Below are 27087 nucleotides of genomic sequence, written 5' to 3'. Positions count from 1 at the left end.
TATTTGGATGCTGAAGCATAAAGACAGGCGCCGAGCTGGATTTGCGGAAGCGCCTCGGCTGCTGCTCCCATGGATTCTAATGGGCACCTTGTGGCTGTCGTGAATCCAGCTGGATGCGTGGTTGCATCTGGATTCACGGCGGGGGGGGGGGCTTGGGGGGCGCCCCGTGGATTGAGCCCCTGGGGACGGGGGGTCTGGAGCAGCCCGAGTCCGCCCCTGGAGCAACAGGGATCCATCTGTTGAGCGCTCCGCGCCCGGGGGGCTGCGGGCTCCGGTGCTCACCACCCGTTGCATGGCTCGCGGTGCCCGTGGCGGTGCCGGTGCCGGTGGCCGCGGTGCCGCCCGTTGCCGTTATCACCACATCAGCGTTTCCCGAGCGCTCCGCAAGGGAACGCGACGCCTTGATGCAAATTTGGTTCATTTATTCCTGCATCGGAGGGGAATAAACGCAAATGGGGGGGGGGGGGGGGGGCCCCCAGCCCTCCCCTTCCTCGAGGTACCGCACCCCCCCCCCCCCCCGCAACCCCAATGCAGAACCTGCCCCCCCCCCCCTTTCCCACATTCCCCCCCCCCCCTTCCAGGCCCCGCCCTGGCACCGGGCCGGGGGCGCGCGAGGCGGCGCGCGGGGCCGTGCGGGGCGGGGCCGTGCGGGGCGGGGCGGGGCCGTGCGGGGCGGGGCGGGGCTCGGGCGCAGCATGGCGCGGCGGCACTGAGGCAGCGGCGGCCTCCCTGGCCCGGCCTTTGTCTCTCCGGTGTCCCCGGAGCGCAGGAGCCCGCTCGGGGGCTGCGCCCGCCCCGTCCCGCTCCTGCCCCGCAGGTGCGGCGGCAGCGCCGGGGCTCGGTACCGGGCGGGGAGGGGAAGGGGGGGTGGGGGGGGGGTGGGCTCGGCGGAACTTGGCCGAAGTTCGGCGCGGGAGGGGGGGAGGCCCCCGGGGCCGGTCCCGGTCCCGGTCCCCGCCGTCCCGGGCGCGGGATGCGGCTGCCCCGGTGCCGCCGCGCCGCGGCCGCCCCCAACTTTCCCCGCTGACGGCGCCCGGGGCCGCGGGCGATGGTGAGGGCCGCCCGCCCGCCCGCCGCCGCCCGCCGCCGGCCCCAGGGCTCCGCCGGCCGCCGCCCCGCCGCCCGCTGAAGCGGCCGGAGCCGCGCCCGCCGCGGCCGGGACGATGCCGCGTTGGGAGGCGGCCGCGCTGCTCGCCGCGCTCGTCGGCGTCTGCGTCTGGACCGACGAGACCGGGAAAGTTATCTCGGACCGGTACGCTGTCTACTGGAACGGGAGCAACCCCAGGTGAGCCGGGGCGGCGGGGCCGGGCTGCCGCGGTGGTGGGGGGGCGGAGGGTTCGGTCTTCACTCCCCACCCTCCGGTCGGTGACAGGCGGCCGCCGCCGTCCGTTGCGGGTCCAGCCCCCGCTGTGCTCCGTTAAAACGGGGGGGGGGGGGGGGGCGGGAGCGGCCCCCGAAGGGTCGGCGCGGGTCCCGTTGTCCCCTCCGAAAGTTCTCCCGGAGACCCGGCGGGAGCCGTCCCCGGGGGCTGCGGCAGCGCCGGGAGCATCCCCCGCGGTCCCCGGGGGCGGCCACGGCTGCGGGTGCTTGGGGCTGGGGGAGCGGTGCCGCTGCCGCCCGGTCCCCCCCCCCCCCCCCCCGGCCCTACTGCGCCCAACTTCGGGGAAGTTCAAGTCTCTTCTCCCCCCGGTCCCGTCCCAACGGTGCCGTCCCGAGAGGGTCCTGCGGGACGGCCCGAAACAGGGTGAAAGGCGCCGGGAGCGGCCCCGGGAGGGTTTGGAGCAACGGGTTTGGGGGTGAAACGGCAAAACGGGGCGGTGCGGGCGGGGGTGCGGGGCCAGAGCTCGCAGCCGCCGCTCCCCGCTTGGTTTTCAGCTTGGAAAAGAAATGGCTGCGTCGTCGGTTCAGTTCCCTGCTCCGTGTTGGGATTTATTAGATTTAATCAATATTTGGTGTTGGTGCCCCCCCCCCCCCTCCCCAAGCAGTTTTTATTTCTTCCCCCAACGAGAGTTTCATTCCTGTTGCGTTTCTTTGTTCTGCATTTTGAAGAACCCCCCAAAATCCCGCTGGAGAGTTGGAAGTGAGCATGGATTCATTCTGCTCCTGGCTCAGGTGGCTGGGACCCCCCCAAACTCCCCCCCCCTCAGCTCCCCTCTGTGCTCAGAGCAGGGTTTGACCAGGCTGGGTTCTGGGGACTTGTGTAAAAGACAAAAATGACCAAAACCACATTTCCCCCCCCCAGTTCCTCAAAGCTAAACAGGCTCTGGGGTGTCTCCCCTGAGCTGGGTGCAGGGCGATGCTCAGTTCCCTTCTGCAGCGGGCGCTGCTGCCTCCAGCTCTGGACTGTTCCGTGCTCTGGTGTGAAGCTTGTTCCGTGGTCACCCATGGGTGCCCGTGCAGTGGGGCCCGGCCTTGGGACATGGCAGGCGGGAGTTGGGCCACGGCAATGGGGCTCATCCTCGATGGTCCCTTCTCTCCCACCACACACCCAGCAGTGTCCGGTGACACCATCGCACTTCGTTGAAGTTCCCAGTTGCCTTTTGGGATGCACATGGGGCCGAGGACGCTGGTGAGTGTCGGTGGCCATGCAGACACCGTGTCCCGTTGGGGGGGACCGTCCAGGCACCGTTGCCCCCAGTCTGATGCCCCTTGTGCCGCCCCAAAATTGGGGCAAGCCGGTGCCTTTGTGCGCGGCGCTGCCTTCGCCGCGGGCCGCCTGCGGTGCATATGGATTTTATTATCCCACATTTTTGTGGGGGATTGTAAGAGGCAGGGAATTTTTTTTCCCTATTTTTTTTTTTTTTTTTTGCCCATTGCAAAGTTTTTGGTTACAGTTCCTGGTCCTCCCCAGCTCCCACACTTGGGGCTCTCTTTTGTTCTCCCAAATGCCAAACATGTGCAAGGGGCTCCCCGGTTAAACTCCGGCATCCCGGCTGCTGGCGATGAGGGCGGCATCACTGAGCGCTTGGGGCCGTGGCTGAGATCGAGCACCCAAAGGTTCCTCCAGCACAAAGTAGCCTCTGGTCCTTGGGTGACCGATGGCGCAGGACCCGGCGATGGCTTCGGCTCGGCCCCATGAGCTGCCTGTGTCCCGTTGCCCCTTGTATGGGCGCTGCAGAGAAAGGCAGCAGGGAATTTCCCTTTGAAAATAGGTAGTGGGTCGTGATTACACAGATCCAGTTTCTTTCCTACATCTGACATTAGCAGGGAGAATATTTTTGAGGGGAAACTGAAGCAGAGGGAAGGAGCTGCGCGGGGTCGGAGGGACGAGCAGACAATGGCTGGTGGGTTTCCGCAGGCACGTCGCAGCGCCGGGATGTGACCCATATTTCCCCAACGCGGGAGCACCCGGTGTCGCAGTTGGCCGAGGCGCTCCCTGGGTGCACCTTTGGGTCTCGGGATTCGAGGCCGTTTATTGGGTGTTGCAAAGGTAGAAATTGCCGTGGAGTTTTCTCCTTGGTTTCCTTTTTGAACCCAGCGGTGATTTGATTTTGGCTCTGGAGTTAGTAGAAAACTACCTCGTCCTTAAAAATGAAGAACAAAGTAGAGATGCTTTTTCTGGTCCGTTGTTTTCCTTCTCCTCCCTCCCCTCCGACCCCCCTGAATATTTAATAAGGGGAAATCAAAAAGGATTAAAAAAAAGGAAGGTGAACCTGCCCGGTGCTTGTTCGAACCCACAGACCTGATCTGTTGATAAATATTTTCCGTTGGCTTTCTATTGCAATCTATATTTTATAAAAGGCAGTTATAAATCTCCTGGTCAATATGATTTGCCCAGATTAGAATAATTCCATATTTCATAATTGGGTCTAAATTAAAAATAAGCGCTACCTCGGGATGCTGCAGTTTGCCTGTTCCGTGGAGATACTGGAGCCTCTTGCTCTGGATTCCCAGGTTTCTGTTTCTTTTCTGCATGATTTTGGAAGCCTGCATGTGGAAAAGGGCGGCTGGGGTTGTGCTGGATGGAACTCCTGGGTTATCCTGGGAACAGCTGAAGGAGGAAGAACATGTCTCTTTATAATGATGCACTGTTTCGATGCCCGCAGATCACTGTGGGGTTTGGAGCACGTACAGGCTCACTAACGCTGTTTCATTCCCAGGATGGGATGTGTTGGAAGGGCCGGGCTGGTCAGGGGTGAAGGTTCTGCATGTGATGCTCCTGCAGATGGGACCAGAGGGCACGAGAACTGGGCAGGGGTCCGGCGTCGCAGACAGGGCTCTTCCCTCCATGGGCTCCATGTTTTCCAGCCGGTGTGGCCGGAGGCATGGGAGCTGCCCATAGGGTTCTTGGATGGATTTGCATCCTTGGGACCCGCAGCAGGTCAAGCCAGTGTCTGCTGGTGGGATGGCTCCAGCTCCATCCCCCCCACCTTGCTGACGTGATCCCTGTGCAATAGGATTGGGATGAGTGTCTTGGATGAAACTACGATGCGGGGAAAAAATCAGGGGTCTGGGAATCCTCCTCAGTACGGAGGGGAAAAGGTCTGCGGGAAGGAGCGCCCTGTCCTCGGAGGGTCCCTGCTCCCGGGATTCCCAGCCTGCAGCCTTGGGGCTGCGGCTGGAAACCTCTGGAAGGCCGAGGAAGGACAGAGGATTTGAGATTCGTTTTCGTCCCCTGTTCTACCTACAGCTACGTAATGGGCAGGTTAGAGTAATTCCAGAATGACAGTGTTCCTGCAGCCAAACGCAATTCCCGTAGTCGCTCTCTCCGGAGGGGGAAATGTGCAGTATTGGGTATTTTCCTCTCTGTTTACAGTACAGATACAAGTGCTGTAAATGGTCCAGATTTTGCTCGTGGCCTACATTTAACGGAGGTCATTTCTTTGCCTCGGAAGGTTTCTTTTCTGATTGTTTTCCCTTTAAATTTCTTGGTTTGGTGGTGAGCACAGCAGGGGCTCGGTTCTGCTGCTCCGCACTCCCCGATCCCAGCACTGGGAAGGCAGAGAAATGGGTTCTAGCAGGGGATTTACTGCAGTTGACGGGAGCTCAGGTGATGCTCAGGGACCGTGGTGGCGGCAGAGGAGGACTCTTATGGAGGGTCCATGCACAGGGATGGTGGAGCTGGGGTGAAGGGGCCAGGCCGATGGCAGCCGCGTGTGCTGCCCTCCGAGGGAGCCGGAGCAATGCGTATTTGGCTTTTCCAGGGAATTTGGTGCTGGAGAGGAGCGGTTCAGTGGGATGGCTCAGGCATGGCGCTGGACGTGCCCAGCCGTGCCTCTGTGCCGGGGCGGGTTTGGTGCCAGCCCTTCCATGGGGTGGGTTCCCCAAACCTCCATCTTCTGGCTCTTGTCTGGGGCTGCCTGGGCTGGGACCTCTGGGTGTCCCCGCTCCCTTAGGCAGGACACCCCATTTCCCCCTCAGAGTGATTTTAATGTATGCTTTAACTCCAGTGATTGCGTGGTTCCCGTATCGGCATCAGGCCGAGTCCCCTCTCCGGGCTGGGGGTAGCGGTACCCTGCCACGTCCCACGTCTGTGCAATTACTGCTCTTTTCGTTGTCATCTGTTTCATTTTCCCTTTGTGCTGAGATCATTTGCAGCCCTCCCCACCCCTCTTTTCCAGCCCGTTAAGCCGTGTTAGCTATTCTTCACCAGCCCAGGTCTGCGGCGAGCGTGGTTAATGGAGAGCAGATACAAACAGGTCCAGCGTCTCTGACAAGATTTTCTCTCCCTGCCCGTCTCCGTCTCTCTGCCTGTCCCTTTCTAGGGACCGCAATTACATTCCCTGCTGGTTGCACATTTGGTATCCAAATGCCAGCCATGCGCAGCATCCTAATGCGAGGACAGGCTGGGGCCGGTGGGTCAGCAGCTCCCGGAGCCCACAGTGTCGCCCTGCGTGTCCCAGAGTGGGGAGGCACAAAGAGGATGGGGAGTGAGAAGGGTGCAAAAGGAAGAGGGGGAGAGAGATGCCTTGTGTTACCATTGGAAAGCTTTAAAAGTGCTTTCATTTCTATGTGTGTGTGTATGTGCACATGCATACATACACCTTACACACATAAATAACACAGATGTCCAAACTCCGGCGGGGCTGTAACCACCCCGGTGTTGTACACGTATGTAATGTCTACCTGTGGGCTGAGGGACATGTGTAGGTTTGGTTTTACCCATCTATCAGGGCAGGTCTCAGCATCCCGCTCTGCCCTCACCCCCCCCCCCCGTCCATCTCGGTGCGTGCCGCGTGCCGATGGCTGTGGCTCCCCGTGTCCGTACCTGCAGCCATCTGAGAAGGTTCGTCTGTCGGGCTGGCTGTACAATTGCAGCAATTGTTCTTTAAATAGCTCCTTGTTCCTGATGGTGGAAATTTCGGTTCTTTTGTGTTAGGTATTAATCATGACTTTGAGAGGCTTCGTTTTGATCTCGCAGGGATCTCGCCCTGCTCCGTTGATTTAATGGGGTTTATGGAGGGCGAGCGGATCTTTACCCTTGTTACCTTCACCTCCTAAGAGGAGTTTCCTGCTCCACCATGACCCACCGGAGCCCAGTGTGCTCCAGCCCCAAGTCTGGCCATTTCCCTGGGCCTTGGGCATCATCCCGAAACCAAGATCAGCACCGGGGTTGCCTCTGGCTGCGCTGTGATCCGAGTAGTGCCCCGGTCCGAGCTGCAGCAGCGAAGGGATCCGAAGCCTGGGAAGTGCTGGTATGAGCAGGAGGCCACCACCGGTGCTTTGGTCTTTGCCAGGGAGTTCAGGAGGTGCCTCTGAAGCCAGAGACCCCCGACACCACAACTGGTGTTCACTGGTGCGTAGCGGGTGCTTGTACGGGCACAAACTCTTTACCAGCAGCCTGGCAGCCGTTCTGCCCTGGCCGATGGCCTTGGGGTCCCTGTTGCCATCCCCACTGTGCCGCCAGCTGGGTGGGAGCGTGTTGGGATGCTCCATTCGGGCTTGTCCACCCCCTGCGATGCTCCCGGGCTGTTTTGCCCCCCCAGCAGGAAAGCTGGGAAGGGACGAGGCTGTGAGAGCAGGGCAGGCAGGAGGGAGCCGTTAGGCTGGTGCTGGGCAGGGTGCTGCGTCCCCGCACAGTTCCTGGGCGGTCAGAGTGGTGTTATTTATTTCTCCTCCCTCTTTTCCCCCTTTGCTTGTTGCTGCTGCTGTGGCTGGGCTGCTAAACAGCTTCCCATTGTTCCAGAGCTAATTACCTCTTAATGAGGCTCCTTACTCAAAAGCCAAGGAGAGTGGAGGCTGTGGGCTGGGGCTTCATCCCAAAGGGTGGCCAGGGAATGGTTTTGCCTCAGATCCTCTATTGAGCCCCAAGCACCATCCCTACCGACTGGGGAGGAGTGAAAACCCCATGGGGTTGGGGTGCTGGTGCTCAGCAGGGCTCAGCAGCAGTTCCCAGTGTCTGCTCTGGTGCCACAGTGCCGCATCACCTCATCCTCATGGACGTGGGTAACCTGTAAGCCACATCTTTCGTTTTGGTGCTTAAACCAGGGTTCCTCTAAGCTTATCCCTTGCGTGTGTGCGCCCTTGTCGGGATAAATCCTGCTCCGCTTCGCCTTTCTCCTCTTGACCTTATCCCATCCTTCTGTGAGATGCTGGATTGGGCCCTTGCCCTTAACAGGGTTCAAGAGCTTTGGCTGGAGGCAGTCAATGGAGGGTCTCCACTTGCCTGGTCCTGGCTCTGCCCCTGGAATCGTGCGTGTCCGGTGGAGCTGGAGCAGCGCCGTGCGTGAGGCTGCGGCGGCTCATGCGGCTCCTCCATGTGCCGGATGGCAGTGCCGCAGACGCGATGAGGGGGGAAAAAGGATCCTTCTCCAAAGGGATGGGGAAGGCACCCACCTCCGCCCTGCCCCGCTGATTGAAGCTGGGCTTTGTACCCCCGTCAGGGGCGGGTGGGAGGATGCTGAACTTCAGAGCGGGATGAGGTGGTCAAAGCGGCAGCAGTGGGGAAAACTAAAACAAAGGAGGGAAAACGTCTCCCTAGAATAATAACGAAGATGGGGAATGATTTCCCCTTCCCTTGTGCCCTTGGGGAGCGTCCGGGCCAGTGGGGGCTGAGCCCTGGAGAGGGCAATGGGCCTGTTTGAGCTGATGGGAATGCAAAGGCTGGTGGGAGCTCTGGGGTCACCCTCCCTGGCTGCCAGCAAAGGCTCGGTCCAGCCCTGGGCCAGGGAATGGCCTTGGGGGGTCCCCCGGGGCAGGACTGGGCAGTGGAGCTGAGAGTGGATGTGGGGTCCTGGGCAGAGGGGTTTGGGGTGTGGGCAGGGCTCCCAGGCCCCCACGCTGCCCAGCTTGCCCTTGACTTGCCTGCCTGGTGAAGCTGGTGATGGTGGTGCTGGGCACCCATGGTGCAGTGCCGTATCAATCCCAGGCAGTGATTTAAATGACGTAAGGTGAGGCTATCGATGCCTCCTGGCTTCCAGTGAAGCCAAACAGCACTGGGGCCAGCAAGACCCACATTCCTATTCCCAAGCCTTGCTTGGATCCGTTTAATGTTTCCCTCACGGAGGGATAGGGATGCAGGCAGAAACCGGGATTAAGACTCTTTATATTCCTCCCCCTGTTAAATTCTTCCTCTCTTCCCATGTTTGCTTATCAAGGCCCAGCTGCAAGAGCAGAGGAGCAGTGAGTGATGCTGCTGCAGGGCGAGGGGTGGCCACAGAGCCAAGCCATGTCCTGGTGGGAATGTGCCAGAGGGGCAGCCGTGGTGGGATCCGGTGGGATGTGGCCATGGTGGGATCTGGTGGGATGTGGTCGTGATGGGATCCTGAGGGATGCGGTCCTGATGGCATCCTGAGGGATGCGGTCCTGATGGGATCCTGCGGGATGCGGTCCTGATGGGATCCTGAGGGATGCGGTCCTGATGGGATCCTGAGGGATGCGGTCCTGATGGGATCCTGAGGGATGCGGTCGTGATGGGATCCTGTGGGATGCAGTCATGGTGGGATCCTGCGGGATGCGGTCGTGATGGGATCCTGTGGGATGCAGTCATGATGGGATCCTGCGGGATGTGGCTGTGGTTGGAGCTCTTCCTCACCAGAAAACCACTGCCCTTGCTTTGTGTTTTTGGCGTTTTCCATCTTTTTCCTGCAGCTGTAATCTCCGTGCACACGTGTGTGTCCTGCACACACATACGCACACGCGTGTGTCATGCACACACATACACACGTGTGTTGGTGCAAGCGTGGGCTGCCCGTGTGAAGTCAGACCCACCAAACGCCAGCCTGGTGCTGGTCACGGTGCCACAGGTCCCCGAGGTGCACAGTGAGGCTGCAGCATCCGCACGGCCACCACCGGCGTTCCCACCGCGCGCTGCAGGAGCGTTCCCGGCACCCACGGAGGTTAAAACCATCACTGGGTACTTCTGATTTCAATACAGGAACGTGCTTTTAGTTCAGCTCCTTCCCCACACGACCCTGAAATCCCTCCAAGATTGAACTCTCTGTTTCAGGGCTGTTGTAACTCTTCCTTGGCAAGAAGGCGAGTGAATCGCACGAGGGGTTTGTAGCGCCTGGAGACGGGAAAGGCGGGTTAGATCCCCATCCCTCCTGACTCATCTCCAGCCCTCTGATTCGCGTGGTGTCCAGCTCCATTTCAGTGGAATTCCTGCTGGTTTGGGTGCAACCAAGTTCCGTTGGATTTGGTTTTTTGTCTCCTGCAGAGGAGGAGGAATTATTTGTAGGGGTTTCTTTTCTCTTCACCGTTACACAGGGAGCAAAACTCTCCCATGTGCTACGAAAGAGATAAAATGTTTAGACAGCAAATACAAATATTTCTGCGCGCTCCGCCTGGCTACAGCTCTTTCTGCCTGGCCTCCAGCAGGATTTCTGGCTGTGGCTTCCAGTGGGGTTTTATTGAGCCTGGCTTGATTTCTTTTTTTATTTTTATTTTATTATTATGATTTTTCTAATTTTATGTATTTCTAAATAGGGGGGTTTAAATTTGCAGGGAAATGAAACCAGCCAAGCCTGACCCTGTCAAGAGCTCTTAAAAATCCCAATTCTTCCTTTTCTCAATCCTGTTTCCACTGAGGAAAAAAGCCCCTGGACCTCGCGCCCTGCACCAAATCCAACCGCGACGGGATTATTTCAGCTGCTGAGCTTCCCGCAGCAGCACCCCCCGAGCTGGGATGTGGAAAAGGAGATCCTGGATGCAGGGAGAGGCTGGTGGTGGGTCCCTCGTCCTGCAGGTGCAGACCCCAAAAGGGGGCTATTGTTTGGCATCTTTGTGATCATAAATGGCGCATCCGAAATCACTGCAGCTCCCTGGCAGCGTCTGGCCTCGCCGAGCCCAGTGGCCGTCCCAAGGTGTCATTGCCACCGGGTGGTCAGGAGCAGCCCAAGTGGCTGCCAGGGGCCATCGAGAGCCCGGGAAGCTCTTTCCCAGCCAGCTCGATAATCCCAATTATTATCTGGTTTCTCCATCAGGGTTGCTTATTAAACTTGGCACCGCTGGCTTTGCCGTTCCGGCCGCCTGCCTCGGCAGAGGGGTTTATCCGCTGCTGACTGGGGAAGGAAATTGAGTGGAAAAACGTGGGGCAGAGCATCCCACTCCGGAGTGCCAATGGATGCTGGTCCAGCCCCGTATGGCTTTAGGCTGCAGGGACGATGCTGTGGGGCTCTGCCCCATCCCTGTGCGCCAGCGGAGGGTCAGGACGGGCTGGCTGTGCCCTCAACTGTGCTGGTGGCTGCATCCGGGGCTTCGTGTGGTGGAACCACCCCAAAGCTGGGCTGGGCGCTTTGATTTCGGTGGTGTTCCGAAATGGCCGGTGTTTGGAAAGAGCACGTCGCTGCTTGCCAAGTAGTTATTTTCCTCTTGCCCTGAAATTAAAGGGAACCTTTATGAGCCTGCTCTCACCCTTCACACCGGGAATATCAGCTTTTTCTATATTTGGGCCTTCCAGCTGGAATTCCCCTGCTCCCCATCACACGAATGTGCTTTGCTGATTTAGGTTTATTTTTACCAAGACAATTGGCTGGGCCTGGCAATCCTTTATTTGGGGAAATAATCGTCATCCCGAGCCCTGCAGGGTTCTTCTCTCTGGGACAAGCTCATGTGTCGGGGCTCGGGGTCCATCTTGGAGTCTTCCAAACCCACTCCTTGGGTTTTCCGAGCTCCCGCTGCCATCGGCACCGTGTTGCGGTTGTGCGACCGCTGTCGATGTGGCACGAGCTCCAGCTTCAGGTCCTGGTCAAAACAGTGCTCTGGGTTTGGTTTCTCACAGAGAATCCAGAACAGAAATGGCTTTGGGCTCCAGTTCCCATCCGATGTTGTCTCCATTGGGTTGCTTTGTGTTCGCAGGTCTTGGTTTGGCTGGAGCCAGGTGGGTGCCAAGTGCTGTGGAGCACCGGGATCGTCCGGCACCGCTGCCCGGCCCCGTGAGGTGGAATTAAAGGCTAAAGCGAGGGATGGGAGCTGGGATCATGCTCTGTGTGGGATGCGTGCTCCAGGAGTGGCATCCAGCCAGCCCGGCCCCGGCGTTATCTCCATGAATTCCATTTGCTTCCAGCCGGCTCTAGGCTTTCTCTGCCTGCATCCCCGGCCCATGGGGGCTCTCAGGGTTGGTAGCTCTGAGGTGCAGACACCCAACTGCCGCCGCTCTGGCTGGAACATCTGGCCTCATCCCCATCCACACTTGTTCATTTTCTGCCTTGGCTCCTTCCCAGCGCTCTCCCCAGCACTGGGAATGGAAGTGCCGGCAGGGCTGGGTGGCAGAGGGGGGTGCTGGGGTCCCCGCAGCAGGAATCTGGACTCCAGAAAGCATTTCAAAGCTGCTTAATAATAATAAATCATAATGTTGTCTTTTGAAATAGAAAGCTTTTGGATAAGGTGGAGGGATGCTCTCATCACTAAGCCAGCGAGCTCCGTGTGATTCTGGATCCGATCTCCAGCTCGTTACACGGAGACAAATGGGTTCCCTGCTCTCAGCATCAGTTTCTCCACTGTTCAGGTGAGGATCTCTGCCAGAGGCTGAATTAAGCAATTAATATATGTAGAGTGCATGGAGAGAGCGAGAGGGACATCGCTCTCCCGTGCTGTACCCTGCTCCATGGCCAGACACAGGCGTTTCGGCAGCGAGCGGTGCCGATGGCATTGGCTGCGCGGTCACAGAGCCTGGGGCACCCTCTGGGTTGCTCTGGGGCCCCGATGGGGCTGTGGGGGCTCAGGGCTTCTTGCAGACACCCTCACTGTCCCCAGTGGGCAAAACGCTGGCATCGCCAGGAGCCCCGGTTCCTGCTGCCGGGGGGGGGGAGCCTGACTGGGCTTTGTTTGGTTTTTGCCTTAAAACACTGTGATATTTGTGAATAACTTCCCCTTATAAATCACCCCCGGGCTGCCTCGTAGAGGGAGGATTTATGGGCGTAGGTGGAGCGGCGGCGAGAGGAGCGTTGCTCCTGGGGACCGGGCTGGTTTAATGTTTCTATAATGATGGTGTTTGCAGCAGCGATCTCGGCGAGGGGAGAGGAGGGCTCTCCTGGCTCTAAATCCCGGGATGGGATGGGACAGGACAGCGCGAGGTCCGGTACACGTCGGTGCTGCTGCTCGGGGTGGAAAGGGTTGCGGCGCTGGCACGGCGGCGGGTCGCACACCAAAGCATCTTCTGCTTGTGTCCATCAGCAGAGTGGAACTTAGGGGATAAACTGGAATTGGGGTTTCTGAAGCCTGGGGATGGGTCCAGGAGACCCCCGAGCTGTTCCTGGCATCGTTCTGCAGTGATGGAGCCAGGCGAGGCACTGACCCGTGCCCTGGTGAGCTCAGGCTTGGACCCGCTCTATGGGGAATGAATCCTGCCATGATGCTTAGGGAGCATCAGTACCCAAGGGGCACGATGGGCGCCTTGGCCTGTGCAATTGCACTTGGCTTTGACACCTCAGCCAGGACTGGCACCTGGAAATGGGGATCTCTGCTCCTGGGGCCTGGTGACATTGGGATGGCCACAGCCCTGGCTCTGAGGGCGTTTGTGACTCAGTGTGGGGACACTGAGAGTGACCGGGGCAGAACTGGGGCTTCTCCAAGTCCAGTTGAAACCCCGGGAAGGTCTCCCTTTCCTTCCACAGCTGCATCCATGTCACGTTGGGATGTGAGAAAGCATCAGTGGCGGTCATCGGGGTGAGGGGGTCCTGGGGGTGCTGGTGGGGACAGGGATGCTCAGCCCTGCAGTGCTGCAGGGACCCCACTGGGGCTTTCCTGGGGGCTGGGGCAGCTCCATTGGGATTTTCCTCACGCCAGCCCTGCCCAGAGCAGCACAAATGAACCAAGTAATTGGCAACATGGAACTATTTTGTGCTCATTAAGCAGTGGGAAACGGCGGGTGAGGATGCGGCTCCAGAGCGGGCAGGGACTGCCGGCGGTGTCCCCTGGTGAATAACCCCCCCCCCGAGCTCTGGCTGGGAAGCAAAGCCAGCAATTGCTGCTGTGCTGGGCAGGGACCATGGCCTGGAATCACCCTGGTGTTGGGAGCTGATGGTGGCAAGTTCCCCGCGGTGCTGTGGGGAGCAGAGGAGCCGCATCCCAGCACCATATGGATGGGAACCCGTTGTGTGCATTGGGGGCTGCGGCTGTCGCCACACGTTTTCTCCTGACCATAAAGCCATGGATTAAAGCTTGAAACAGCAAATCTCAGTGGCTGCCTTTGAGCTCCCCTAACCTCGGTGCTCAGGAAGGGGTGTTGAGGGGGGCCTCGGTGTCCCCTCTGCTCCCAGCAGAAGCAGGGAGCATCCTAGGGGACACCATAGGGCAGGGAACCCCATTGGGTGGCCTTGTCCGTGCAGGGGTCGGTGCCTGCTGCTCGGTTGCACCCCAGCCCGGAGCCCCCTCAGCCCCTTCATCCCCCAGCACATGGTGATGGCCGAGGCTTTGCCATCGATCCCCATGGCGTGGGGAGCGCCCAGCGGTGGCTGCAGGCGGGGGAAGCTTTATGGCTGTAGTTAAAGTGACTTTATGATATTGTATCTGAACAATTGCCGGCTATTATCTGGATCGATGCTGCGTGATTGAGACACCGGTTGATAACCCAGCCAGGGCCTCTAATCGCTTCTAAACCGCGCAGGGTCGTTTGTGCTTTCCATAAAGCCCCTCAGCGTTTTCTGTTCTACCCGGCTGCCCCAGCCTCTGGTGGGGGCTCTGCCCGCTGCCATGGTGCGGGAGGTGCCCCTCGACTCACTCTTTGCCCCGGGTGGGGACCGGGATGCTGGGACCTGGTTCAGGGGGATGGGATGCGTTTGGGGTGCTGCAGGGTCCTGTCGGGGTCCCCTTCCCACCCTCGCCCGATCGCAGTGACCTTGGGTGAGTCACGTCACCTCTGCACACTTCATTGGCTGTTAAAAGGAGGCCAGTGATACCTTTCCCCCATCGCAGAGGGGTTGGGAGGCGTAATTAGTTAATGTTCGTAAAGTGCTTTGAGGATTAATTAATATTGTGGCTCTCATTTTTTCCGCTGGTAAAGTGCCGCTTCGATATCTCCGCGCCGGTACCTTCCTCCATGACCCTGTAAAGCAAATCTGGCTGGGGACAGTGCCAGCCTCTGCTCGAGATGTGTCCCCAGTGCGGAACTGGGAGGCCACTGGTGTTGGAAGGACAGCAAGGCCCTGGGGTGGGTGCCCTCTGTGGCAGCCATCCCACCAGGGCTGTCCAAGAGCATCCCAGTGTGTCTGCCTGGGCCTCATCCTTCTCCTTTGCCCTGCTTTCCCCGCTGGAAGCAGTTTGTATGTTGGGATTATGCCACTGTCACCTCCACGTGATGCTGCTCATCCCTGCCCAGCCTGCTTGGCCACCTCTGGCACCCCCATCCCCAGAGGGCTCGACCTGCTTGGATGCTCCTATCCCCACCTATGCTGTGGGAAACCACCCCCAGCAAATCCCACATCCCAGGCCCAATCCCATTCAGCATCTTGGGGACTGTTGGGACTGCAGGGGTCAGAACGGGAGGGTGGCTTGGTCCCGGGAGGGTCAGGATGCTGTGCAGGGAGAGGGGTGAGCTGAGGCGCTGAGCACGCATGCGGCATCCCCCGTGAAAACAGGTTGTGGGGAGCACACCTGCCTGGGAAACTGCTGGCAGGCGCGGGAGGGCATTTTCTGGTGTCTTAATTCCCGTATGCCATTAGTCAGATCGCTGACTGGCAGGTTTTGTTTCCTCCGAGATGATTTCTCAGCAGCGGCTCTGCTGCGCCGCGCTCTCCTGCCTCCCTCCTGCTCCGCCGCTCTGGGGATGGAGCCGGCGACGGTGGCGGGGTCCCGGTGGTGGTTTTGGGGTCCCCGTGGGCCCTGGGTGTGGAAGCCAGGGTTAGCTCATCTCCAGGTTATTGGGCATCTCTGGGTTAGCGCTGGTGGGAGGTTTTCCTGCGTGGGAGCAGCCAAGAGAAGAGCTGAGCGCGTTTCCCAGCTCCTGAGGAGCAGAGGGAGCCCAGCCGTGAGCGCTGGCACGAGATTGGGGCTTTTTGCCGCGTTGGAGACCTGCGATTTCCAACAGGGGCTGGTGATGGATGGTGCGTCCTGGGCACGGTGCGATGGAGCACTGGGGCTGGGGAATCCATGGCAATGGGAGCATCCTCAAGGGCAGAGCACTGGAGGGGACTGGAGGGAGGTCTGGGGGGAGCCACCATCCCAGTGCAGGAAGGGAAGGGATGTTGGGGCTGGAGGAGGCGGGGGAGGACTTGATGCCGATCGATGGCTCCTGTCCCTGCTTGTCACCGGTTGGAGCTGCGGCAGTGCGAGATGAGGCATCGTGCTGGGTCCAAACCCCATCCCACCGCGGGCGGCCCGGAGCAGCACAGACTGCCAGCAGCATCCCTACTGCCTGGACCCTGCTCCGTGCAGTTAATAACATCCCGGCAATTAAACTGGCGCTAATGCAACGATAAAAATAACACGCTGTCCTTCCGCAGCGTGCGGCGTCCCACAAGCTCAGAGGTGTTTAAAAACCCATTTAAAACCAGATCCCGCCGCCAGCCCGGTGCAGGGTGCGGAGCCGGTGGCACTGGGGGCTCTGTGGGGCCGCTGAGTTGGGATTGTGGTTTCCAGCCCTGTCTCCCTGCCTTCTGCAAGGTGTGTTCGGCCCCAGTTCCCCCCAGCTCCCAGACTGGTTTGCCAAGTGCCAGGTGTTAAATAATAGAAATTACATGAATTTTTTATTTTTCTTCTTTCTAGAGTTGTTTTAATCCCCAGGGGTTGGTTTTCAGGCTTTTCTCCGTAATGCAAAGAGCAGGAATGCATTCTTTTAATGGTAATTGAGATTCTCACATCATTGCAGGACTTGGAAGCTGGAATGGGCTTTAAATAACGTCAGAATGGGTGAATTCAGGTTCTGGCTCCTCAGATGGGTTTCCGAGGTTTTCTTGTGGTTTTCCTTGCTCTGGTCTGAGGTTGGAGGGGTAGAAAGCCGCATTCCTGTCCTGTGTGGGGACGCTGCCCCGGGCACCCAGTACAAAGCAGGATGCAGCTTGAGGGGGAGACAGGGACCTATGGGTATGGTGTCCTCTTAGGAGTGCCTTTGATGGTGACCTGCATTGTGCATCCCATCGATGGAGCCACCTGCCAGCCCTTTCCCAACCTCTTTGCACCTGGACATTGTGTCTAGGTCCTCGTAGACTGAGGTTTGGAGTTAGGTTTTGGCTTTGCTACCATCTGCCTGGCACAGTGGGCACCCGGCCTGGTGAGCACCCAGCCCTGCTTCCGCTGCAGGGGTGCTCATGCCGGCACATCAGATCAAACCATTGCTGGTGGTGGAAAGGGGCTGCCGAGCGCTTTCCGGATGGGGGGAAGCAGTTTCCGGGCTGCTGCAGGAAACATCTGGATCCAATTGCTGCTCCATGTGGAGCCGGCCAGGCCAGACCCGCTCCTCCTGCATGGCGTGATGGGAGTCGCTTTGCTTAAAGCAGGATGCTCCGGGTCCTCATCCCATGGCTGGGAGCTCCCCATTCCACCGGGAGCCCCGCAGCGTCCCCATCCCATCGGGGACCCCCCTATCCAGCCGTGGGGGTCCCGTTGGCCGCGTGGCATCGCTCAGGGCCGCCGTGCCTTTTGTCAGCCTCAGAAAACTTGACCTTGAAGCGTCGGGCAGAGCCCTGCGGCTGAGGCGTCGGGAGGTGTCTGACTGCGGCTCCGCGCGGCTCTACCTGAGCGGCATTAGCAAGGGGGACACGTCGAGCTCGCCGCGCCCCGGCTCAATAATTGATGCGGTTTTGCTCAGCTCCCCCTTCCGTGAAAGGAAACCCAAGTGCCGGGAGGGTGGCAGCTCCGTGGGGAGGGAGAGGGGCCGGGGGAGGATGCACCGGGTGCGCTGCAGCAGCTCCCTGTGCGCTGCCCCGGCAGCACGTCTCCAGCCGCTCTATGGGAATCCCTGCAGAAACCCTCAGCCCTGTGTTCCTATGGGAGCACCGAGCATCTCCCTGTGCTCAAGGGGATCCCCATCACCCTCAGCCACTCCGGGCGCTATTGAGGGGACACTGGCTCCGGGTGCCCCCTGGCTCAGCCGCCCCACACCAAGCTTTGCTTTGGTGCAAACCCTCTTCCCTGCCTCCTCCCTCTGCCTCTTCCCCCCCCCCCTCCTTTCCCCTCTTAGAAACGCGTGCAGGGAAGGGGAGAGATTTTAACCTTCTGCCTGGAACCAATTAAAAAGGTCTTTCCACAGAGACGAAAGTGCTTGTGCACCTTTGTGTGCTGCTAACGGGGGGAAGAAAGCAGAGGCGGCCTTTGAAGGGGGGGATGGAGGTCTCTCCGCTGGGACCCCTCTGGGCTTTCAAAGCCTGTGTTATTTCTTTATTTCTAAATAGCCAAATTAAAGTGGATCCCGCTTCCTTTCCTCCCCGTTAGCACATCCTGCGGGGAGCACGTGCCCGCTGCCGGTGCCCGATGGGCACGGCTGGTCCCAGAGCGGGTGCAGGCACCCCAAAACCCAGCCCGGCCCCGGGGAAAGGGGCTGAGCCCCCCTATTCCTCCTTGTGCTTGCAAGGTCCATTGGTGGGAGGTGATGCTGGGGGTACTGGAGGTGGGGGGGATCCTGGCTGAGCCGGGCAGGGGCACGCCGGCCCCATGGCCAGCACAGCCCCAGCACGCTGCCCCTTGAACTCAACCAGCCGAATGGATGAGTGGGTTTCTTCAAAGGGACCCCCCCCGCCCCCAAAGACCTCCGTGCCCCCCTCCCCATCTCCGTGAGACTCTCGCTTGAAAAGGCAGCAGAACAAAGCACAGGAAGGAATTGAGGTGGTTTCCGCGCAGACCTGAATGTCGAGTTGCTCAATGGAAGAGGAGATGCCGACGCGCCGATGCTTTCATCCCCGCGCCCCAGTTTGGCCGAGGGGGTGCAGGGGCGAGCACACCCCCCCCACCCCCCCAAGCCTCTTTTTTCCTTTCTTTCCCTCTTTTTATTTTTTTTTTTATATAGTCTCAGATTTATTTTTCCACAGTATAATTCTGAAAGACAGCGGCGTATGAATTATTCATTGACCCCTAACTGCCTTTGCATACAATCCTGGCCGGGGGAGAGTGCCCGTGTCGAATGCATTTGTGTGCAGAGCGGGGCCGAAGTGAATTGGAATCAATTTTTCAGGTTTAGGCGGGGGGCATTGGATGCTTTTGGGGCTGGGAGTGGGGGCTGGAGCACGTGGGGAGGTGAGTGGGAGAGTGGGATAGGGCCTGAAAGTGTTCAGTGGGGAATTATGCCTTTTCCAAGCAGGGCTGGGCTGAGGGGTGCAGCTGGTGCGCATGGTTCTAGGCCAAAAGAAGGGGAAAAAGAAGAAACACCCTTTTTTCTAAAGGTCATCTGTTCTTAGATGCTCCTTTAGCCTGACTTGAGAGGTGAAGCATGGCTGGGAAGGGATTCCCCTCTGGCAGGGAGAGCTGATGCTGCTGCTTTCATCCCCATCACTCCCCCTGCACCCTGTGACTGGTGCCACCACTGGCCCCTGGCGCGGCGGTGCCAGGACCTGCCAAAACCCACCAGGGGATAAGGGTGAAGCGGGTGAGGGTGGGGGGAGACCCCGGGCAAGGCTTTAATCTGATTAGTTTTGGAGTGAATGGACAAAGCGAAAAGGCTTAAACCCCACTGAAAGGAGTGGGGAGGGGCAGGGGGGTCCCTGAGAAGTGGAGACCCCGTCCGATCTCGCCCAATGGGGTCAAATTCGGCCAGGGGACCGTGAGGGAAGGAATAAGAGGGGCAAGAGCCAGGCAAAGATAAGGATGGTTCTTTTGGCCCTGTGACCTCCGCTTGGGCTCGTGACGGCGGCCGCTGCCTTGGGTGCTCACCCCCTTTCCCTGCTCACCTTGGATGGGGATGATGAGGGGCTTCCCCGTGAGTCTCTGCCCTCCCATCAATCCATCCATCCCTCCATCCATCCATCCATCCATCCATCCATCCATCCATCCATCCCTCCATCCCTCCCTCCATCCATCCCTCATCTATCTATCCATCCATCCATCTCCCAGTGTGCGATGGGACAGGGCAGCCTGTGTGTCCCCCACAGCCGCTGGCAGCTCTGGGTGGGTTGGGGTGTGAATGTGGTTTTGCTCCAGTGATGCACCCGAGATTTTGGGGTTTTGGGTGGGAGCAGTGGAGCCACAGTGGGCACACCTGGCACAGCACCGTATGCGGCAGGACTGTTGGTTGTGCCTGTTACTGCACACTGGTGCTGGCCATGCCAGATACCATCAGCAGTGGCACAAGACATCCTTGTGCAGAAGGAGGCTTGGGAGGATGGGAAATGCTGTTGGGAGCATCACCCCTGTCCCAGGCATGGTCATTGACTGCCTGCGGTGCTTCGGGGTTGGACCAAGTGGGAGCAAAGGCTGCTCCCCCAGTCCCTTCCGAGGGGGTGGCCACCCTCCCCTCCGTCCTCTTCTCCATCCCATTGATCCTTGCCCGGATCGATGGGCACTTCCCTGTGGGCGAGGGGCGGCGGTGCTGCCCGGCTGGGCAGGGAGAAATGGCTTTTCACAGAGCCTCGAGCTGGTGCCAGCATCGATCTCCTGCGAGGAGCAGAGATCAATTGGGCCAGTCATTAGCCATGCCCCAGAGCGAAGTGTGAGGCCGGGTGGTGGGGTGGGAGGGGAGCAGAGGTGCCCACCCAGCAGAAGGGTCCCCGGTCATCACCTTCCTATGAAGCGGGGATGTCTGGCAGCTTTGGAGCCATTGGTGCAGCCGGAGTTATCCCAAGGAGCAGGAAGGGGCCTGGGAGGAGCGTGGCCGGAGGCATGGTGGGGCTGTCCTGGGAGCTGACAAGTGACGTGCGGCGTTTGCAAGGATCCGGGCGTGTGTCCATCCCGGCTTAGGGAAAACAGCCCCCGGGAGGCCCCATGGGGACCGGCGAGCGGGATGCTGGAGCAGTCATTGTCCTGCTGGGAGGCGTGCGAGCCTGCCCGGCCTGGCCGAGGCCACCCAGGCGGGGATGCAGGGGCTGGATGGGACCCTGGTGTCACCCTGGGGACCGTGGGGTGGAGGCAGCCCCGGATGAGACTGTAGGGGGAAAGAGGAGGAATGGTGGCATTGGGGCTGGTGGAGGGGAGAGCTCAGGACTTGAGTTTTTAAGGACTCTGCAGGTCCTCGTTGTAAAGGCAGGGATGGGTTAGGGGTGAAGGGACCTGGCGCAGGCACCGCCTCTGCCCGGGAGCTGCGAGTGAAAGAAAAACAGGAAAAAAGGAGGGTTTTGAGAGAAAAAAAAACCCAAACGTGAAAAAAAGTTCCCCGATTACATCTGTTGAAGTGACAAATCTGCCAGGCAGGTGATTATTCTGTGTACGGATGTGCTGAACACAGATGCCGATAGGATTAAAAGGGAGGGAGGGGGGGAGCTCACCCTGTTAAACCAACACCTGATAAAGGAATAAAACCAGCCAGAGGAATAAATTGCAGCGCTGCCAAGGTCGTGTGCTGCCGGTGCTGCGCGGGGACGGTCAGAGCCCAGCTCCTCGGTGAGGTACCTGGCAAAGGGACCGCTGTGCCCGTGCCCCCGGCGGCGCTGGCAGCCCCTGCTCCCCGGTGCGCCCGTACCCGGCATGCCCTCGGCTTCCTGGTTGCTTTCCAGGCACGTCCCGGGCATCCCCTTGGGATGGCGCAGAAAATTAACAGCAGTTCAGATCTGAGGAACTTTATGACACGTGTATGATAGGACTGAACCAGGGCGTAATTGAATGACGGATGAGCTTCCAAGAGCCACATTTCCAGGGAGTAATGAAAAATAGAAGTGCTATTGACTAAAGGAGCTTTCGGCGGCCGGGCGGCGCAGCGCGGGATGAGCAGGCTGCCGGCAGGGGGAATGCATCAATACGGCAAGTAATAGCTCAGTTATTATAACTCTGGAAATGTCATTCAGGCCTAACCAGAGAACACTAGCTATTAACTAGCCTTAAACAGAAAGCACCAGGCTGGGAGGCCGAGCTGGGAGCTCCTGATAATTGTTTTACTTCTCACGGCTCCGTTGCTTGTTCCGTTGCGGGGCCCAGCTCGTGCTCCCCTCCGCAGCAGGAGCCGTGCTGGGCTCCCTGCGAGGGCAGGGTCCCCTCTGCACCTCCAAGTTGGCCTCTGCTTGCTGCTGCCTGTCCCTCACAGGCCTGCGGCCAAGGGATGCTGATGGTGCGGCAACGAGCTCAGGGCTGAAGCCCTCGTGCACACATCCCTTCCTGCATCCCTTCGCACATCCCTCCCCGCATCCCTCCCTGCATCCCTCCACACATCAGGGGAAGCAGGGAAGCAGCAGAGATGTGATCTGGGCTCACAGCTTGGCCATATCAAGGCCCTGTGCACCGCAGACCCCTGAGGTGTAATGAAAGCCTGTGGGAGAGTACTGAGTGAACCTAAATGGATTTTCTCCATTAACACAGACCCATCATCCAGTTATCAGCTCCTCAGCACAGAGCGCTCTGGGGCTGCGGTCACAGCGGCTGGCACTTAAACCGCTCTCCGCCAGCGCAGCCAACATCTGCTGCCGCAGCACAGCACCCGCCTGCCGGCACCACCAAAGCGGCTGCGTCCCGGCACGCTCCACGTGCACCTTTGAACCGGCACTTTCATTCTTACCTATGGGGTTGTCTGGGTTTGAGGTGCCCTTTGGGGGCACAGCGTGCCCATGGTGGGGTGCAGGGGGATTCCAGCCTTAGCCCCAGGTACACCAACATCCCCCTGCTGCAGCCTGCCATAGGGGTGCCATGGCGGGGGTCCCATGGTTCGGAGGGGGCACGGCAGGGAGAGGAGCGAAGGGAACGGCTCTCATTCCTGCACGCAGCCCTTACCTGCTTTGGAAGTCGGAGTTCATCATTAGCCAGGAAATAATTAATTGTTGGGCAGACAAAAGGCATCGCTTGCCGCCCCCCCCCCCGGGGACCCTGTCAAAGGGAGCTGTCAGGGGCTGGCATGATAAATTACGGCTCTGCTGGCTCTGCAGCCCATCACCAACAGGGCTGGGGGGGGGAAAGTCCTGCGTTGTCCTTTGCATGGGGGTCACTGCGGGTTTGGATCCTGCCTGACATCCCCTGGGGATGCTGGGGCAGGCAGGGGCCATGGGGCTGGGGTCGAGCCGGCTCATGTCACGGTTGTTCCTGCTGTGTCCGTCCTTCTGCGCCGTGTCCTGGCCCGGCTGTGCCATCCCGGTTCCCGCTGTGCCGGTGTTCTCGCGGTGGTTGCAGGGCTCCCATCGGTCACATTGCTGCTGCTGAATGCGCTCGGAATGGCTCCTGCTGCTGCATGGAATGTCCTGTGAATGGAAGTGGTGCAGGGTTACAGAGTCCCCCATGTGTCCTGCTGCCCCCCAGCCCCTGCCACTGCCTGGGACTGCGACACAGCCAGGAAACAAGGTGCCCAATGACTGAAATAGTGCAATAATGCGTGTTTGGCCTCATTGATTTGTGTGTCTTAAAGTGGGGAGGGGAAGGCTCTCCTCGGTCATTGTTTGTGCTGCTGGACCTGTGCCGTGCAGGATGGTCCAGCCCTGGGAGAGGGAGACTGAGGCATGGAGGCAGTGGCTGCCACGCCAGTGTCACAGCAGCTCTGTGCTAAGTCCTGCTCATAGCTCTGGGATGAGCCCATTGGAAGTGGTTCCAGGGAGCACCAGGGCAGTGACTGGTTTGACTGAGAGACCCAAGGGTGATGCTGATCACCCATCCCAGCACGTGGCTGCACCCTGGCCATGGTCAGGCTGGGCTGGATGTGCACAGGACACTGCCTGTAAGCTAAAGGATGCAGATCAGGGCAGCAGTGGCTGGTAGGGGAAAGGTGAGATGGTGGCAGTGACCCAGTGGGTACCAAAGGGCTCCTCTGAGCATCTCCCTGCAGCCCATTGCTGATGGTGCTGGCAAGGTGGGTGCCCAAGGATGGGCTGTCCCTCACCCATCAGATGGGACGAGAGGCTGGCACGGGGCCGAGTGCCGACGGCAGCAGTGCCGGGGGCTCTGCCCACACCGTGCCGGGCGCAGCCTCAATGAGTGGCAGCGGTAACAAGGCCAGCCCTGGGGGCTGTTTACCCGGTCCCCCTGCACGAGACCCCCAAACGGGTGCCTTGATGTGTCTGTCCCCGCGGGCGGCGGGGGGCCCCGGCTGCCGTTGCCAGATAACCCCCAGCAGCTCCCGTCCCGTGCCCGTTATCAGCGCCCGCCCGCCTCGCCAGACGTGTTAATTAGGGCGCTCAGCGTGAGCAGCCGGAGCACGTATGAGCACGCGTGGCCTCGTGCATGGGCTGGCACATGTCTGGGCTCCGGCTGGGAGCGACGTGCAGGGCCTGGCGGCTGCGGGAGCTGCTGCATGGCTGTGGGGACGTGTGTGGGGCAGGGAGCGCGTGGGGCTGGGTGCGCGTGGGACTGGTTGTACACGGCACCTGTAGGCGCACGCATGCTGGACCGTGGCAAGCTGTGATTTGGAGACCGTGGGCAGCCTCTCCTCTCCTCCCCTCGCTGCCCCTCTCACCTTTGCTGTCAGGCACCACTGTAAACACCTTCTGCTGTATGGCTCTGCCCTCTCCTGAGCCATCTGGACACCGGCTTTCACAGAGCTCTGCTCGTCCTCCCCTGACCCTCTGCCTTCTCCCTGCTGGGACTGGGAGGTGGGGGGGGGGGCTTTGGTCCGCGGCGATGCTGTGCCCGTCCACCGTGCCCTCAGCTCTGCAGCGTGGCGCGCCGCGGCGCTGCCGGCACTAACACAATTACCGTTACACTTCCCAGCCGGCGTCTCCCTGACGATGTATTCCTCATCTGATTGAATTTGCGTGGACCTGGGCTGCGGGAATGGCTGTCTGCCGCCATCCCCGGAGCCGGGCGGGCGCGGGCGCTCCCCGGGGAGGCCGTGGGGTCACTGCGGATGGAGACACCCCCATTGCTGTCCCCACTGTAGAGCTGTCATTGCAGTCACCATTGGCGAGGCGAGCGGCTCCTTGTTGCTCCTGCGGAGATGCCACGTGGTTGTGCCGTGGGATGAGGGCATCGGTCGGCCGCACTTGCGGCACACCTGGTGCTCCCAAAAGCACGTAGGAAGGGTTGTGGGGGCACCATACCCAGGTCTGGCTGGCATTCCAAGTGGAGAAGATGGGAATGGTGCTGGGCCTGGATACGGTGGGGTCCAGGGGTGCCGTGGACAAGCAGCTGGGACACGGATGGACAGAGGAGCATGAGGGCAGAGTAGGGGTCCCAGGGTGATGAGGCACCGTGCAGCAAGGCTTAGTGACAGGGTTTAGTGGTGGCCTTGGCAGTCCTGGCGTAAAGGTTGGACTTGATGGCCTTAAAGGTCATTTCCAACCTGATCCTGCTAAAGGACATGGGACCGTTCGCCCCATCCTGCCTCTCAAGATCTCCTCCCCATCCCTTGCCCATGGGCTCGCTGGCCGCTGCGTTGGGCTGCAGGAGCTGGAGCCGGGACCTCTGCGCCGCCTCACTTGATTATTGAATTTAACCTACAGTCTTCCTTACATGCCACAGTGCCCGTAACTGGTGCAGAGGCTGCTTTTATGTGCAAATGAGCCTTTTTTTTTTTTAATCTTTGACAGAGAATGTGCTGTGTTTACATAACAGAGGGCCCTGGTACTCTGGAGAGGGCCACTGACAGTGCTGGCAGGAGATGTTAAGAAAGATCTAACATTTCTGATCTCTGTTTAGCCAGAGGCACTGCGAGGCAGGCGGGAGCAGCAGGGGAGGGTGGCTCTGGGGTGCCTGGGGGAGAACAGCTCGGCTGCTGCTTCAGGGGTCCACGGAGGGCACAAGGGGACAGGGACCTGTGGCAGCAGTGATGGACCCAGAGCGCTCTCAAGGGGACCTTTCCCTTGTGCTGATGATGCTGCCTGAGGTTCTGGAGCAGCCGGCGTGGCAGCGAAGCACTAACCCATGGATAAGGGGTCCCGTTGTGGTGACTCCATTCCCTCTGGGACTCGTGGGCACGGGTCCTGCTCCCCTTCAACAGCATCTCAGGAGAACGGATCTGGGTGGGATAAAACTGTCCCTGCATCCTTTCCTGAGTCACTGCTGCACTGACTGGGCACCAGCAATGGAAAAAACTCCTCCTGCCAGGTTAAGTGGAAAAATGACCAATATCCTAACGCCTGCCAGGTTAAAATGCATTCATTCAGGATAGTCTGTTAATGGCAGTATTGATTAGTCTCAGCGCTGGGCAAAGGAGCATCCATGTTAATGAGGGGCCAGTGAATTGCAGCAGCCGGTGTGGTTCCAGGGAGCTGCAGTGTGGGGACAAGGGTGAAGAACCCCAAAACGGAGCTGCTGCTGCGAGGAGGAGCGGGTTCAACCCCCGGGATGGGCTCTGGCACCTGGAAAATGGAGAACTCATGGGCCAAAAATGCGTATTTCCAGTTGGCACCGCTGGGGTTCTCTGGACAAGTGAGTGACCTCCTGGGCTGGAGGAGCAGCCTGGCAGGTCAGTGCACCAGCAGCAGCGTGCAGGCGCCGTCCACCCGGCTCGCTCCTGCTGTACTTGGCCATCACGGAGCAGCCAGCTCCCATTTGTTAAAAGCTTTGCCTTGTCTGGTCAGACCTGGTCCCAAACACATGCGTGCTACAAGCTCCAGCTTCCCTTGTAATGGGGCAGTCGGGTGGGAAGGGTCTCCAAGGCAGATTCCCAATCCTGTGCACAGTGATGCGCAGCCTGGCGCAGGGCCGGGGAGGAGCAGCAGCCCTGGCTTTTCCCTGAAAAGCTTCTTGGTTTTTGAACTTCTTTGCTTTTTTCTCTCCTTTTTTTTTTTTTTTCCTTCTTTTTCCTTGAAAATACTTAAAAGCCCCATTTCAGCGTTCCTCCCCCCTCCCCTTTTCACACCGTGGTCCCTGCGTGGTGCAGGGGGAGGAACGAAGCCCAAGTTTGGTTTTTCATTTCCCTCATGCAACTTGGCACAAAGTGCGTGGTTAGAATAAACTTGCTCTTTCACGCAGCAGGAGCAGTTTTGCTTTGGGGTGCCCATGAGCAGCACCCTTGGGGGTGCCCTGCAATAGGGTCCCAGCCCCAGCATGATACCTGCGAGTGCCGGCGAGCATCGATTTGTACCCAAAAGCCCATGAGAAGACTTATTGCATCCATGTGGCTTTAGCACTCGCCTGGTACACGCAGAGCCAGCGGCGTGCTCCTGCCTCCAAATTAATCTGTGTGGTCAGGGCACATCTTGTAAGATAAGTGTGTCGTGTGGAGAGTGTTGGAGAGTGGCTGAGTGCTGCTGTGCCGGGGGAACAAGACCGAACGGTGATGGGATGCGCCCGGCACCACGTCGGCTCTGCCGTATCCCCGCTCGCCGCAGCCACAGGGAGGATGGGGCCGCTTCGGCTGCATTTTTGGCACTGGTTTGGTGGGGAGATGTCTCCAATGAGCTGTGGGTCCAGGCAGCAGGCACGAGACGTGGCACCGGCGCCTTGCCACCGAGCGCGGCCGGTTCGGCAGGCTGGCGCTTGCATTTAAGCAAATCTTGTTTTCTTGTGTGTTATAAAGGCTCCCCTTAGCCCGGGGGAGTGCGGCTTGCTGCTCTTTCTCTAGACCTGCAAACAGGCTGAAATAATAGCTCCGGGTGTACCCATTTATCTCGGAGTCTATCTCGTTGTGCATCCCATCTCATCCCACTCTGTCACCCCGTCCTGTAATATCTCAGCATCTCCCTAAAGCAAAAGATGACAATAAAGTGTAAATGGGGAGTGTTGGCTCTGGAGCATAATGATCGCAATTTAGATGCCAGCCATAATTTCCCCGCT

At 59.4% G+C, this 27087-nt stretch overlaps 1 protein-coding gene across 1 annotated transcript in view; it reads left to right on the top strand.

Moving 5' to 3' along the window:
• The first annotated feature begins 1098 nt into the window (after positions 1-1098).
• EFNA2 (ephrin A2) overlaps positions 1099-27087 on the top strand; it is a 36703-nt gene continuing 10714 nt past the window's right edge. The window contains exon 1 of the mRNA XM_061474626.1: positions 1099-1285. Within this exon, the coding sequence (XP_061330610.1) occupies positions 1164-1285 (122 nt within the window). The 5' untranslated portion in view covers positions 1099-1163. The remainder of the gene's footprint in view (positions 1286-27087) is intronic.

This window comes from Pezoporus flaviventris, unplaced genomic scaffold (assembly GCF_033815535.1).
Source record: "Pezoporus flaviventris isolate CSIRO_AGI_PZ_B2104156 unplaced genomic scaffold, CSIRO_AGI_Pfla_v1 ptg000080l, whole genome shotgun sequence".
Taxonomy (NCBI): domain Eukaryota; kingdom Metazoa; phylum Chordata; class Aves; order Psittaciformes; family Psittacidae; genus Pezoporus; species Pezoporus flaviventris.
This window is presented reverse-complemented; position numbering and strand designations above follow the sequence as displayed.